General features: G+C 41.7%; 1 protein-coding gene across 1 annotated transcript in view; it reads left to right on the top strand.

Moving 5' to 3' along the window:
- Positions 1-5,627: 5,627 nt before the first annotated feature.
- The window catches only part of LOC121536463 (rho GTPase-activating protein 6), a 34,513-nt gene continuing 26,545 nt past the window's right edge, over positions 5,628-13,595 (top strand). The window contains exon 1 of the mRNA XM_041843751.2: positions 5,628-5,845. Within this exon, the coding sequence (XP_041699685.2) occupies positions 5,804-5,845 (42 nt within the window). The 5' untranslated portion in view covers positions 5,628-5,803. The remainder of the gene's footprint in view (positions 5,846-13,595) is intronic.

Here is a 13,595-nt window from a genome sequence, read left to right as displayed (position 1 = left end):
AGCAAATCTACGTGTCACGACTTCCGCGGAGGCTGCCTCCCCTCCTTGTTCGGGCAGACTTCGGCGTTCATCACACTACGAACTGTTTCCCAAAGCCATTGTTATTAACGTTGCACTTGAAAACGCTCGTAATCTAACGCCTGCGTCAGACCACTCTTAGAACAGCTAATTGCGCCGTTAGATGCTTTCTTTGCCCTCCAGAGTCACTTTATACACAGAAGATCTCCGCTAAACATAGAATCACATGGTTTATCCGTCTCTCTGTGACCGCCGATAACTTCCAAAGTTGACTACAAATACAAAGTTGCCAAAGTCTTTGCAAAAGATACAAACAAGCAACGTATTAAAAATATTCTTCAAATGAAAACCGAGATGACTGCATTAAAATATATACAGTAGGCTATAGCCTAGGCCTATTTCAATCATATTGAAATACATTTCATATTCAATCAATTGAGTTCTATTTTTCTACTTGTAATCTACTGTCTGTAACATGTCTCATGACGTGTAGCCTAATACGTGCTCACTGATGTGCCAAATCGGTGATTTAGTGTATTTGTATTGGGTAAGCACTAGAATAAGCCGCCTCAATATTTGCAGCCATAGGTGGTAATATCCCTCTAGAAGTTGGTCCGTCGTCAGTATTGTTAAATAATTATAATATTAAGGAAAGATTTGAATGAAGAAAGCTGATCCGAGAGCAGCACTCCATTTCTTTCGATTCTATCTGCATGGACACATGCTCCAACGACGCACTTAGCGACCTGTCTCTTTGGTGGTGTTTTGAGAAATGTTACGTCTTGTTAAAACACTCATAAGGCTAAGTTCCATCGCTATGGGAAACCGTGCCCTGGATAAGAGCGTCTGTTGAATGACTAAAATGTAAATGTTACATTTGTCATATGTGAAAAATCAATGCCACATATGAGTTAGATTTTTTCACGTGAAATTTAGCTCAACATGTGAAACCAGCCCTTTCACACTCCAAATGTCACCTTTGCTTTTATAATGGCATCATTCAACAGCATGAGGGGAATGTTTGGCCTTTCTTCTGATCTCCTGCTTCCTGTTTGGATGGTGCTACATCTCCAGCTTCCTGTTTGGATGGTGCTACATCTCCAACTTCCTGTTTGGATGGTGCTACATCTCCAACTTCCTGTTTGGATGGTGCTACATCTCCAGCTTCCTGTTTGACTGGTGCTACATCTCCTGCTTCCTGTTTGAATGGTGCTACATCTCCAGCTTCCTGTTTGGATGGTGCTACATCTCCAGCTTCCTGTTTGAATGGTGCTACATCTCCAGCTTCCTGTTTGGATGGTGCTACATCTCCAGCTTCCTGTTTGACTGGTGCTACATCTCCTGCTTCCTGTTTGAATGGTGCTATATCTCCACCATCCTGTTTGACTGGTGCTACATCTCCAGCTTCCTGTTTGGATGGTGCTACATCTCCAGCTTCCTATTTGAATGGTGCTACATCTCCTGCTTCCTGTTTGAATGGTGCTACATCTCCAGCTTCCTGTTTGACTGGTGCTACATCTCCAACTTCCTGTTTGGATAGTGCTACATCTCCAGCTTCCTGTTTGGATGGTGCTACATCTCCAGCTTCCTGTTTGGATGGTGCTACATCTCCAACTTCCTGTTTGGATAGTGCTACATCTCCAGCTTCCTGTTTGGATGGTGCTACATCTCCAGCTTCCTGTTTGACTGGTGCTACATCTCCTGCTTCCTGTTTGAATGGTGCTACATCTCCAGCTTCCTGTTTGGATGGTGCTACATCTCCAGCTTCCTGTTTGACTGGTGCTACATCTCCTGCTTCCTGTTTGAATGGTGCTACATCTCCAGCTTCCTGTTTGACTGGTGCTACATCTCCAGCTTCGTGTTTGACTGGTGCTACATCTCCTGCTTCCTGTTTGAATGGTGCTACATCTCCAGCTTCCTGTTTGGATGGTGCTACATCTCCAACTTCCTGTTTGGCTGGTGCTACATCTCCAGCTTCCTGTTTGGATGGTGCTACATCTCCAGCTTCCTGTTTGACTGGTGCTACATCTCCTGCTTCCTGTTTGAATGGTGCTACATCTCCAGCTTCCTGTTTGAATGGTGCTACATCTCCAGCTTCCTGTTTGACTGGTGCTACATCTCCAGTTTCCTGTTTGGATGGCGCTACATCTCCTGCTTGCTGGCAGCTGGAAGGAATAATAGCAGACTGACTCTTCTTTCTGACCTTTGGTCCAAAGCACTTTATCTGGTGTGCTGGGAGTCAGGGGCATACTTAACCCACAGACAGTATCAGCCATACATCACTACTGTAAGATGGCCTACTTTGCATGTCCATCATTATTAAAGAAATGCAGGTCTACTGATTTTAGACTCCCAGCTGGAGTGGAAATCTGTACATTTCACATATCTACCTTTACACTGAGATCCCTATGCTGTTGAGACTGACTCTCCATGCTTTACACACAAAAGTACTAAAGTAACATTAAAAATACTTTGAATGGCAGACTCCTTATTGTCTCCTACTCCTCCAGAGAGAGCAGTCAGGATAGGGTGATATGATGCTGACTGGGAGAGAGAGAGGTGTGGGTCTGGGTCTGGAGGACTGCAGTGTGGGTAGCTATCTCCCAGTGTTTGGCCGGAATGCCGTCTGCATTCCTAAGAGCTCTAGAGAGAGGAGAGGAGACTAGAGGGCTTGGTGAAGGAGCAGGGGGCTGGAGACTATCTTTCATAAACAAAAATCCTGCTTAGCTCTCACAGTCCACGACTATGCAAAATACAAATAGTCAAGATCAAATCTAGGCTTGAATAAGTACTGCTAATTGTTTGAAATATGAGGGTGTTTCGTAAATAATTTCTTATTGTGTCGTACAACATTGTGCTAATATCATGATACTCATATCAGTATATTCATATCATGATACTCATATCAGTATACTCATATCATTATATTCATATCAAATCAAATGAAATTTTATTTGCCACATGCGCCGAATACAACCTGTTGTATTCAGTATACTAATATCATTATACTCATATCATTATACTCATATCATTATACCAATAGCTAAAACCAAAACTGGAGATAATAAGGTAATAAGGCAGTTTGAGGTTTGATGTAGAAAAACAGACGTAACCAGTTCCTGCTAAAACCGTAAGAATGAATACTATGTCATTAATTAATCAAAATGTGTTTAGTCAACTGGAAGAAGGAGCAAACTGTATTTGAGTTGTCGCAGCTTTTGGCAAGATCCAGGTGTTTACATTTTGTATTTTTATTTCTTTAGGGGTTAGATCAGCTTTAATATTGCAAATAGACTGTGGCTTCCATCAATGTAATTGTCAGCATAATTTCCAATCCCCCATACATATATATATTGTAAATATATACAGTCCCAGTCAAAAGTTTGGACACACCTACTCATTCCAGGGTTGTTCTTTATTTTTTACTATTTTCTACATTGTAGAATAATAGTGAAGACATCAAAACTATGACACTGCCTAGAGTGTGCAAAGCTGTCATCGAGGCAAAGGGTGGCTACTTTGAAGAATCTAAAATATATTTTGATTTGTTTAACACTTTTTTGGTTACTACATGATTCCATATGTGTTATTTCATAGTTTTGATGTATTCACTATTATTCAACAATGTAGAAAATAGTAAAAAATAAAGAAAAACCCTTGAATGAGTAGGTGTTCTAAAACTTTTGACCGATAGAGTGTATTATGTCAGAAAAAGTCAGTTATAAATTATTCTCTCCTGGTTAATAACAAGATGTCATCCAATAGGCTTTGATTAAATGTCCAATATCCTCGCCCACGTGGAAATTATGTAAGAGTAATATATATGCCAATTATTTGACGGTCCGACCGCATTCTGTACACTTTTTAAACTTTTGTTGCCAACGAGAATGACATAAGAAATTAGTCAAGACGAAGATCCCGCTGTTTGGATGGTTTCAAACGATCAAATTAGTTAGGCTTTGCAATTTGGATCGGTGTGCTAGCAAAGCACAACCTGCTCTGAATGTTACGTATTTCAGGGCTGTTTCTGATGGGCTAAGCATCTTGGTATTCCTCCAAACCACAGGAGATTGGTGGCACCTTAAATGGCGAGGACAGGCTCCTGTTAATGGCTGGAGCGGAATCGGTGTAAAGGTATCAACAACATCAATCACATGGTTTCCATGTGTTTGATGTCATTCCATTCGCTCCGTTCCAGCCATTATTATGAGCCGTCCTCTCCTCAGCAGCCTCCATTATTCCACACTACACTGACAAAATAGAGGATCGCAATGCCAATCTCAAGAGCTTATTAAAACTGTAACCCCATTTCATCAGATATATTTTGGATCAAACTTTACTGAGCCATTATCTTGCAGAGGAAAGCTATCCCATGAGTCTGATTAAAAGTCTAATTAAAAGTCAAATTTTCCAAATCTATAGGCTTTAAACAACTATGTTCCTTGTCAGATGATACATTTATTTCAAATTATTTTGAACCCCTGAGCCCCCAAAAAAAGTATTGGCTTGAAAAACGGTTAATTCTAATGAGATAAAACATTGTGTCTTTGCATCATAATAATGTCCCAATTTATAAATATGATAATATATGTTATAGAAAAACAATGTAAAATACAACCAGAGTCAAACAAGCTGATATTCAATGAAAAACACTTCAAGTTTTGATTATCCTTGTAGAAGTACTGTGTCCTCGTGTCTTGAAACTCGATCTTCTTGCTAATCCCAAGAATGCGGTCGAAAGTTTAGGGTTATAATTTAGATTTGTTGTGCAAAAACAGAATGGTCAAAGTTTTTTAAGCCTCTACCTGCAGTTTGTTTGTTTTGTTCGAACAGGAGTTGTTCCTGTTTAGATGATAAAAGCTGCTGAAGATGTCAGCATGTCACAGTAATAACAAACATGTCCATTTCTCTTCTCCATAAGGGAGAGTCAATCCACATTCTCGGGCAATAGAGACCTTTGTTTACACTTTGTGGATAGGACCATGTTGTAATCATGTAGACTGGATCTCGTTTAGATTGACTACATTTTCAAGTGTGGGAAGCAGGTTAATACAACTACAACATATTGCACAGAGTAATATATGTTTAGTAGGGTCATAGCATTTTCTTTGGCATTTTGCATATCATTTAAGTAGGCTACCCATATACTTACTAAATCACAAAGGTCTTTACATTTATCTGCATGTCCTGATGCCTCACATCTGGTCTGGACACGTCATACTGTATAAACAACGTTCTATTACAACACAGTCACATTCCTCCCATCAAAACCTCCTCTGCCAAATGTTCTGCATTGCAAATTATTCACGCAAATAGATTTCACGGACAACACATTGATAGTGGAATGTAAATACGGTATTGAATGATGTTGAGGTATGGCCTCTAGGCTATAATATATTTGATCACAGTAGGACAAGTCGATACATTTTGGATTGGAAGATACGTATTGTGTGAAGGATGGCATGTTTAATATGCGTTAAAACACAAATGGCTGAATCTTTCTGAGGATTTTGACAGTGTTTGTTATCACGTCATTAATAACTGAGTTGTTGAACTTTCTGATGGAGAGAAAGCGCCTCTAACTGCCTCGCCCCGTTTATCGTCAGGCTTCCTTTGCGCTTCGTTCTTCAAGGACCTCCGCTTCACTAGACAAGGGGACGCGCAAATGAGAGTTAAACGACAATGTAGTCATTGACGTAGCGACTTACATTTTCATTTACATCAAGTTTGCTGAAATGTAACTCCACAAACGCTCTGTGTAGCGGGCTGTCTATGTATTCGGATCATGGGGGACCTCCTACCCTTCGACAGGCGCATCTCTTACCTTGTAAGTATTGGCCAGTCTTCTCATGTACTGCGTCAGCTTTGTAGCCTTTTTGAACTAACCAACATTTGTGTACGATATGTTTAACCAAGATATTGAGAATTTCCTAAATTTTGTATTGAAAGTTGTGATTTGAAAAGGTGTTAATTATAACATAATTTTGGAGATATTAGTTGCAAATGGAAATGCCTCATGTCTGCTTCTCTTGAGACTTTTATATATTACCTATAACTTCAAATCGTGTTAAAAAGTAATGCTGCTCACATGGAATATCATTCCCTGAGTGTTATGTCCTACAAATCATCACAATTAAAATATAATGGGACGCCATTGCTCCATCGTTTGTTTGTTTTTGTTGGGGTTCCACTCTTTATTGGAAGGCTACATGCACATTTTACCACGTGGCTTTAAAGTGACATCTCATAAGCAGTACATTGCTGCCCAGTCATTTACAGTAACAGGTAGCCAATAGGAACACTTAAGAGCAGTTGGCTTCCCTTTGTCTTGTCCACGAGGAGTTCCCCAGATTCATTAGGTGGATCTCTGAGTCAGTCATGTGGGAATTTTAGTAAGAAATCATGCATGACCTCTTATCATGTGATATCAGCTGTGTATTTGGCTAAGAACCAATAAGTATACCCACTGGGCACAGACGTCAATTCAACGTCTATTCCCCGTTGGTTCAACTTTAATTTCATTGAAATGACGTTGAAACAACATTGATTCAACCAGTGTGTGCCCAGTGGATAGCTTCACAAACTGTAATTGGGCTGGGCGTCAGGGTGTGATAGTCTAGAGGCAGTGGTCTAGGTACTTTGACCCCATACCTGGCCTATAAGGAACCTACCTGAGGCTAGAACTAGGAAACTTAATTCCACAATGGGAGAGTGAGTCCTCCTCACCGTCTATATTGCTGCTAAAAAACATGTTCTACATCTCCACTGTTGGTATTAATGCTTAACCCACCTTGCATCAATTATTCATTGTGAAACTTGTTAAGCAACTCTATTAAGAGCGTAATTGCTTAAACACAGCCAATTTCTCGCTTTTCAACATGATGTTAGGACGTAATGCACTGACATAGAAATGAGAGAGAGTTGTACCAGTGAGTCTCATGTTACATCATGTGTTACTTAGGAATCTGAGTGGTGCAAGGACTGCAGCAGACTTTGTAGGTTATGATGACGTCAGAACCAGCATGAATTCTTAGTAAATATTATGGGACTGACTGACTGACAACATCCTGACAAAATAACTTGCTTTTCTACTGAAAGCATTTCTGATCCGTTCAGACACAATCAGCCGTCTGTATGTCTGAAGGCTAAACTGAGTTGAAACTCTAGTAAAGTGACATGGTTTGTTTTGGTTTTAGAAAACATAACATATCTGAGATTGTGTCGCCACCCCCTAAAACAGTGTAACTATACTATAGTGCATACTATAGGGTTCCCCATCTGGGTGATTTTATTTGGCCCCTAAAGTTTGAGCAAAAAAAATAATAGTTTTTTTATTTAAATTTTTTTAATTGTTGGGCATAAAAGTTTGTAAAAAAGACCAGCAAATCAGCTCCAATCAGCTTTTTAAAAAATCTGTTCCAAAGTAATCCCACGCATAACAGAGAGATATATACTACATGACCAAAAGTATGTGAATACATGCTCGTTGAACATCTCATTCCAAAATCATGGGCATTAATATGGAGTTGGTCCCCCCTTTGCTGCTATAACAGCCTACACTCTTCTGGGAAGGATGTCCACTAAATGTTGGAACATTGCTGCGGGGACTTGCTTCCATTCAGCCACAAGAGCATTAGTGAGGTCGGGCACTGATGTTGGGCGATGAGGCCTGGCTCGCAGTCGGTGTTCCAATTCATCCCAAAGGTGTTCGATGGGGTTGAGGGGTTGAAGTTCTTCCACACCAATCTCGACAAACCATTTCTGTATGGACCTCGGTTTGTGCACGGGGGCATTGTCATGCTGAAACAGGAAAGGGCCTTCCCAAAACTGTTGGAAGCACAGAATCATCTAGAATGTGATTCACTGTATGCTGTAGTGTTAAGATCTCCCTTCACTGGAACTAAGGGGCCTAGCCCTAACCATGAAAAACAGTCCCAGACCATTAATCCTCCACCACCAAACTTTACAGTTGGCACTATGCATTGGAGCAGGTAGCGTTCTCCTGTCATCCGCCAAACCCAGATTTGTCTGTCGGACTGCCAGATGATGAAGCGTGATTCATCACTCCAAAGAACGCATTTCCACTGCTCCAGAGTCCAATGGCGGTGAGCTTCTCATCACTCCAGCCGACACTTGGCATTGCACATGGTGATCATAGGCTTGTGGCCATGGAAACCCATTTCATGACGCTCCCGATGAACAGTTATTTTGCTGACGTTGCTCCCAGAGGCAGTTTGGAACTTGGTAGTGAGTATTGCAACCGAGGACAAACAATTTTTACACGCTTCAGCACTCGGCGGTCCCGTTCTCTGAGCTTGTGTAGCCTACCACTTCACATCTGAACCGTTGTTGCTGCTAGACCTTTCCACTTCACAATAACAGCAATTACAGTTGACCGGGGCAGCTCTTGCAGGGCAGACATTTCTCAAAATGATTTGTTGGAAAGGTGACATCCTGTGACGGTGCCACATTGAAAGTCACTGAGCTCTTCGGTAAGGCCATTGTACTGCCAATGTTTGTCTATGGAGATTGCATGGCGGTGTGCTTGATTTTATACAACTGTCTGAAATAGCCGAATCCACTAATTTGAAGGGGTGTCCACATACTTTTGTGTATATAGTGTATATGTGATCGTATACAAATGTAAGCAAGGTTTGAAATTATTATGTTGTAGTGAAATATTATATCTGTTTGGGCTTCTTGCAGTCAATTTTCTATCTACAAATTATTTGTAATTATGTTCCGGCCCCCTGACCACCTGCTCAAGAAAAGAATCGGCCCACGGCTGAATCTATATTGAGCAAAAATATAAACGCAACATGCAACAATTTCAGCGATTTTACTGAGTTACAGCTCATAAGGATATCAGTCAATTGAAATAAATTCATTAGGGACTAATCTATGGATTTCACATGACTGGGCAGGGGTCCAGCCATGGGTGGGACTGGGCAGGGGTCCAGCCATGGGTGGGCCCACTTGAGAGCCAGGCCCACCCACTTGGGAGCCAGGCCCACCCACTGGGGAGCCAGACCCAGCAAATCAGAATGAACATAAATACTCCTCAGTTTAATCAGCTGTCCGGGTGGCTGGTCTCAGACGATCCCGCAGGTGATGAAGCCGGATGTGGCGGTCCTGGGCTGGCGTGGCTAAACGTGGTCTGCGGTTGTAAGGCCGGTTGGACGTACTGCCAAATTCTCTAAAACGATGTTGGAGGCGGCTTATGGTAGAGAAATGAACAATACATTCTCTGGCAACAGCTCTGGTGGACATTCCTGCAGTCAGCATGCCAATTGCACGCTCCCTCAAAACTTGAGACATCTGTGCCATTGTGTTGAGTAACAAAACTGCACATTTAAGAGTGGCCTTTTACTGTCCCCAGCACAAAGTGCACCTGTGTAAGGATCATGCTGTTTAATCAGCTTCTTGATATGCCAGACCTGTCAGGTGGATGTATTATCATGGCAAAGGAGAAAAGCTCACTAACAGAGATGTAAACAAATGTGTGCGCCAAATTTGAGAGAAATAAGCTTTTTGTGCGTATTTAACATTTCTGGGATCTTTTATTTCAGCTCATGAAACATGGGACCAACAAATGTTGTGTTTATATATTTTTTCAGTGTAGTTGATGATCCCTGCTATAGTGCTTTCAGTGAAGGCTGGAGCTGTGCCAAGCTTATGATTTTTTCTGTTTGCAGATGTTTCGAACCGGGGTTATCAATATGATTTTGGCAGTAGGTAGCCTAGCAGTTAACCGAAAGGTTGCTGGGTCGAATCCCTGAGCCAACTAGGTGAAAATCTGTCAATTTGCCCTTGAGCAAGGCACTTAACCCTTATTGCTCCTGTAAGTTGCTCTGGATAAGAGTGTCTGCTAAATGACTGAAATGTAAAAACTAAACAAATAAATGTAAGAAGACCCTGTTAGCCCATTGCGCTAAAGCCATATTTTTTATTGATCTTATTGGACCTCAGTGATTCATGTAGAAAATGTAGGATGGAAATCATACTGCAACTTCCATGGTCACTTTTAAGTAAAGGTTTTAATTAATTATCCTTGAAAATATGTGTATGTGACCTTGTGCTTCATGAAGTATGAAGTATGACACCTTATTGTAGCTGAATAATATGTGACCTTTTGCTTAAAAGCAGGAAGTACTGTATAAAATATGATAAACTGTTTTACACCATTATTCCAAAAACACTATTAAACTAAAAGCTCAATAATAGTAGTCATTGAAGGCTGTTTTTGTTCACAATGTCTATAGAAAATCTTAAGGTATTGTTTTGAATATGCCAAGAATCTAGGTTCCTTTAGTTTCTTTGGTGCCACTGAAGCTGTCATTACAATCCCCTATCTAATCTCAGCAACAACAAAAAAAACGTCCTCTCACTGTCAACTGCGTTTATTTTCAGCAAACTTAACATGTGTAAATATTTGTATGAACATAACAAGATTCAACAACTGAGACATAAACTGAACAAGTTCCACAGACATGGGACTAACAGAAATTGAATAATGTGTCCCTGAACAAAGGGGGGGTCAAAATCAAAAGTAACAGTCAGTATCTGGTGTGGCCACCAGCTGCATTAAGTACTGCAGTGCATCTCCTCCTCATTGACTGCACCATATTTGCCAGTTCTTGCTGTGAGATGTTACCCCACTCTTCCACCAAGGCACCTGCAAGTTCCCGGATATTTCTGGGGGGAATGGCCCTAGCCCTCACCCTCCGATCCAACAAGTCCCAGACGTGCTCAATGGGATTGAGATCCAGGCTCTTCACTGGCCATGGCAGAACACTGACATTCCTGTCTTGCAGGAAATCACGCACAGAACAAGCAGTATGGCTGGTGGCATTGTCATGCTGGAGGGTCATGTCAGGATGAGCCTCCAGGAAGGGTACCACATGAGGGAGGATGTCTTCCCTGTAACGTACAGCATTGAGATTGCCTGAAATGACAAGAAGCTCAGTCCGATGATGCTGTGACACACTGCCCCAGACCATGACGGACCCTCCACCTCCAAATCGATCCAGCTCCAGAGTACAGGCCTCGTGTAACGCTCATTCCTTCGACGATAAACGCGAATCCGACCATAATAATATAATAATATGCCATTTAGCAGACGCTTTTATCCAAAGCGCCTTACAGTCATGCGTGCATACATTTGTTGTGTATGGGTGGTCCCGGGGATCGAACCCACTACCTTGGCGTTACAAGCGCCGTGCTCTACCAGCTGAGCCACAGAGGACCATCACCCCTGGTGAGACAAAACCACGACTCGTCAGTGAAGAACACTTTTTGCCAGTCCTGTCTGGTCCAGCGACGGTGGGTTTGTGCCCATAGGAGACGTTGTTGCCAGTGATGTCTGGTGAGGACCTGCCTTACAACAGGCCTACAAGCCCAGCCTCTCTCAGCCTATTGCGGACAGTCTGAGAACTGATGGAGGGATTGTGCGTTCCTGGTGTAACTCGGGCAGTTGTTGTTGCCATCCTGTACCTGTCCTGCAGGTGTGATGTTCAGATGTACCGATCCTGTGCAGGTGTTGTTACACGTGGTCTGCCACTGCGAGGACGATCAGCTATCCATCCTGTCTCCCAGTAGTCTTAGGCGTCTCACAGTACGGACATTGCAATTTATTGCCCTGGCTACATCTGCAGTCCTCATGCCTCCTTGCAGCATGCTTAAGGCACGTTCACGCAGATGAGCAGGGACCCTGGTCATCTTTCTTTTGGTGTTTTTCAGAGTCAGTAGAAAGGCCTCTTTAGTGTTCTAAGTTTTCATAACTGTGACCTTAATTACATTTACATTTTAGTCATTTAGCAGACGCTCTTATCCAGAGCGACTTACAGTTAGTGAGTGCATACATATATATTATTTTTTTCATAATGTCCCCCTGTGGGAATCGAACCCACAACCCTGGCGTTGCAAACGCCATGCTCTACCAACTGCCTCCCCTACCCTGGTCGACGCTGGGCCAATTGTGCGCCACCCCATGGGTCTCCCGGTCGTGGCCTGCTACGACAGAGCCTGGATTCGAACCAGGATCTCTAGTGGCACAGCTAGCACTGCGATGCAGTGCCTTAGACCACTGCGCCACTCGGGAGTTAATTGCCTACTGTCTGTTAGTGTCTTAACGACTGTTCCACAGGTGCATGTTCATTAATTGTTTATGGTTCATTGAACAAGCATGGGAAACAGTGTTTAAACCCTTTACAAAGAAGATCTGTGAAGTTATTTTAATTTTTACAAATGATCTTTGAAAGACAGGGTCCTGAAAAAGGGACGTTTCTTTTTTTGCGGAGTTTATTACCTCCTCATCAGATTGGAAATAACCAATCATGTGTTTCCCCTCATTCTAGATCAATGGTTGCTGCGTGTGCAGGTTGTGAACTTCCCAGATATCAGAAAGTCAATGAATAGTCAACCAACCCGAAAATAGGTGCAGTCATAAATATTGATCAGCATGCAGAATCCTGTTTAGTTCAGATTGGGAAGATGGCTGTCTCTCTTCCACTTTGTTAGTTAATAATATTAATGCTGTGTAGAGGTTTTGGAAAATGAGCATCAGCTTTTCTTTGTTTTCGGTATTTGTTTCTAAAATTAGTCAAGCCGCAGTTTGAAGCCTTTGTGGAGAACAGGAGTCGTGAAATGTTCCATTCAACGGCTTCCTGAATAGGGAGGAATATTCATCACCCAACATACCTAGCTCAAGTGTGGTTAATGGCTGTATTCTGGGCTGTCAGTCTCACTTTGTGTTTACCTTGCTCATTTCCGCTCATTGTACTTCACTGAATGATGGCTAACGCTTTCTCTTTTTTTATCGGGAATGGACCACTGAAGGAAATGCACATTGTGGCAACTCTTTCATATATAGCTGTTACAGTTTTACAGTATATGATGAATTTAAGTATTATTTAATCGAACTGAATGGAAATCCATTCTATTTTATGTTATTAACTATTAGAACTTGTTAGTAACAGGAGTTAGCATCCATACTCACACATGTAGAGGTTTATGGCTATGTGTCTCATAACATATGGCTATATACAGTAAGGTTCTTCCATCATCTGGGGTGTGGTTTAGTGGCAGGGCAGCACATCTTACCTGTAATTGGACAGAAAACACCACTGAATTGCGTAATGTTTTCACATACCATGTTTAAGAAGAGATTGAACTCAGGGTTAGTATGACTCACAACATCCCCATTTAATGACGTATTCAATCTGTTCAAAACCAGGCGCTCCCTTTAGTGAGCAAGAATGCACAGTAAGAGTGACACGTTGGCAGGATGTCTTTCAAGCTGTTCAGGGGAAAGTGACTGATCCATTTCATAGAATGCTCTTCATTTGTTTATATACATACAATCATAATCCTTCAGATAATCATGGAACTCAAATCTTGTTGTAATTAGTCATATATATATATACACAGTGCCTTCAGAAAAGTATTCAGACCCCTTGACTTTTTCCACATTTTGGCTTATTCAAAAATCGATTAAATTGTTTTTTTTGCTCATCAATCTACACACAAGCCTCAAGTCTTCTTGGTTATGACACTACAAGCTTGGCACACCTGTATTT

Source organism: Coregonus clupeaformis, chromosome 23 (genome assembly GCF_020615455.1).
Source record: "Coregonus clupeaformis isolate EN_2021a chromosome 23, ASM2061545v1, whole genome shotgun sequence".
NCBI classification, from domain to species: Eukaryota; Metazoa; Chordata; class Actinopteri; order Salmoniformes; family Salmonidae; genus Coregonus; species Coregonus clupeaformis.
Note: the sequence above shows the minus strand (reverse complement) of the source record. Positions and strands in the feature narration are given on the sequence as shown.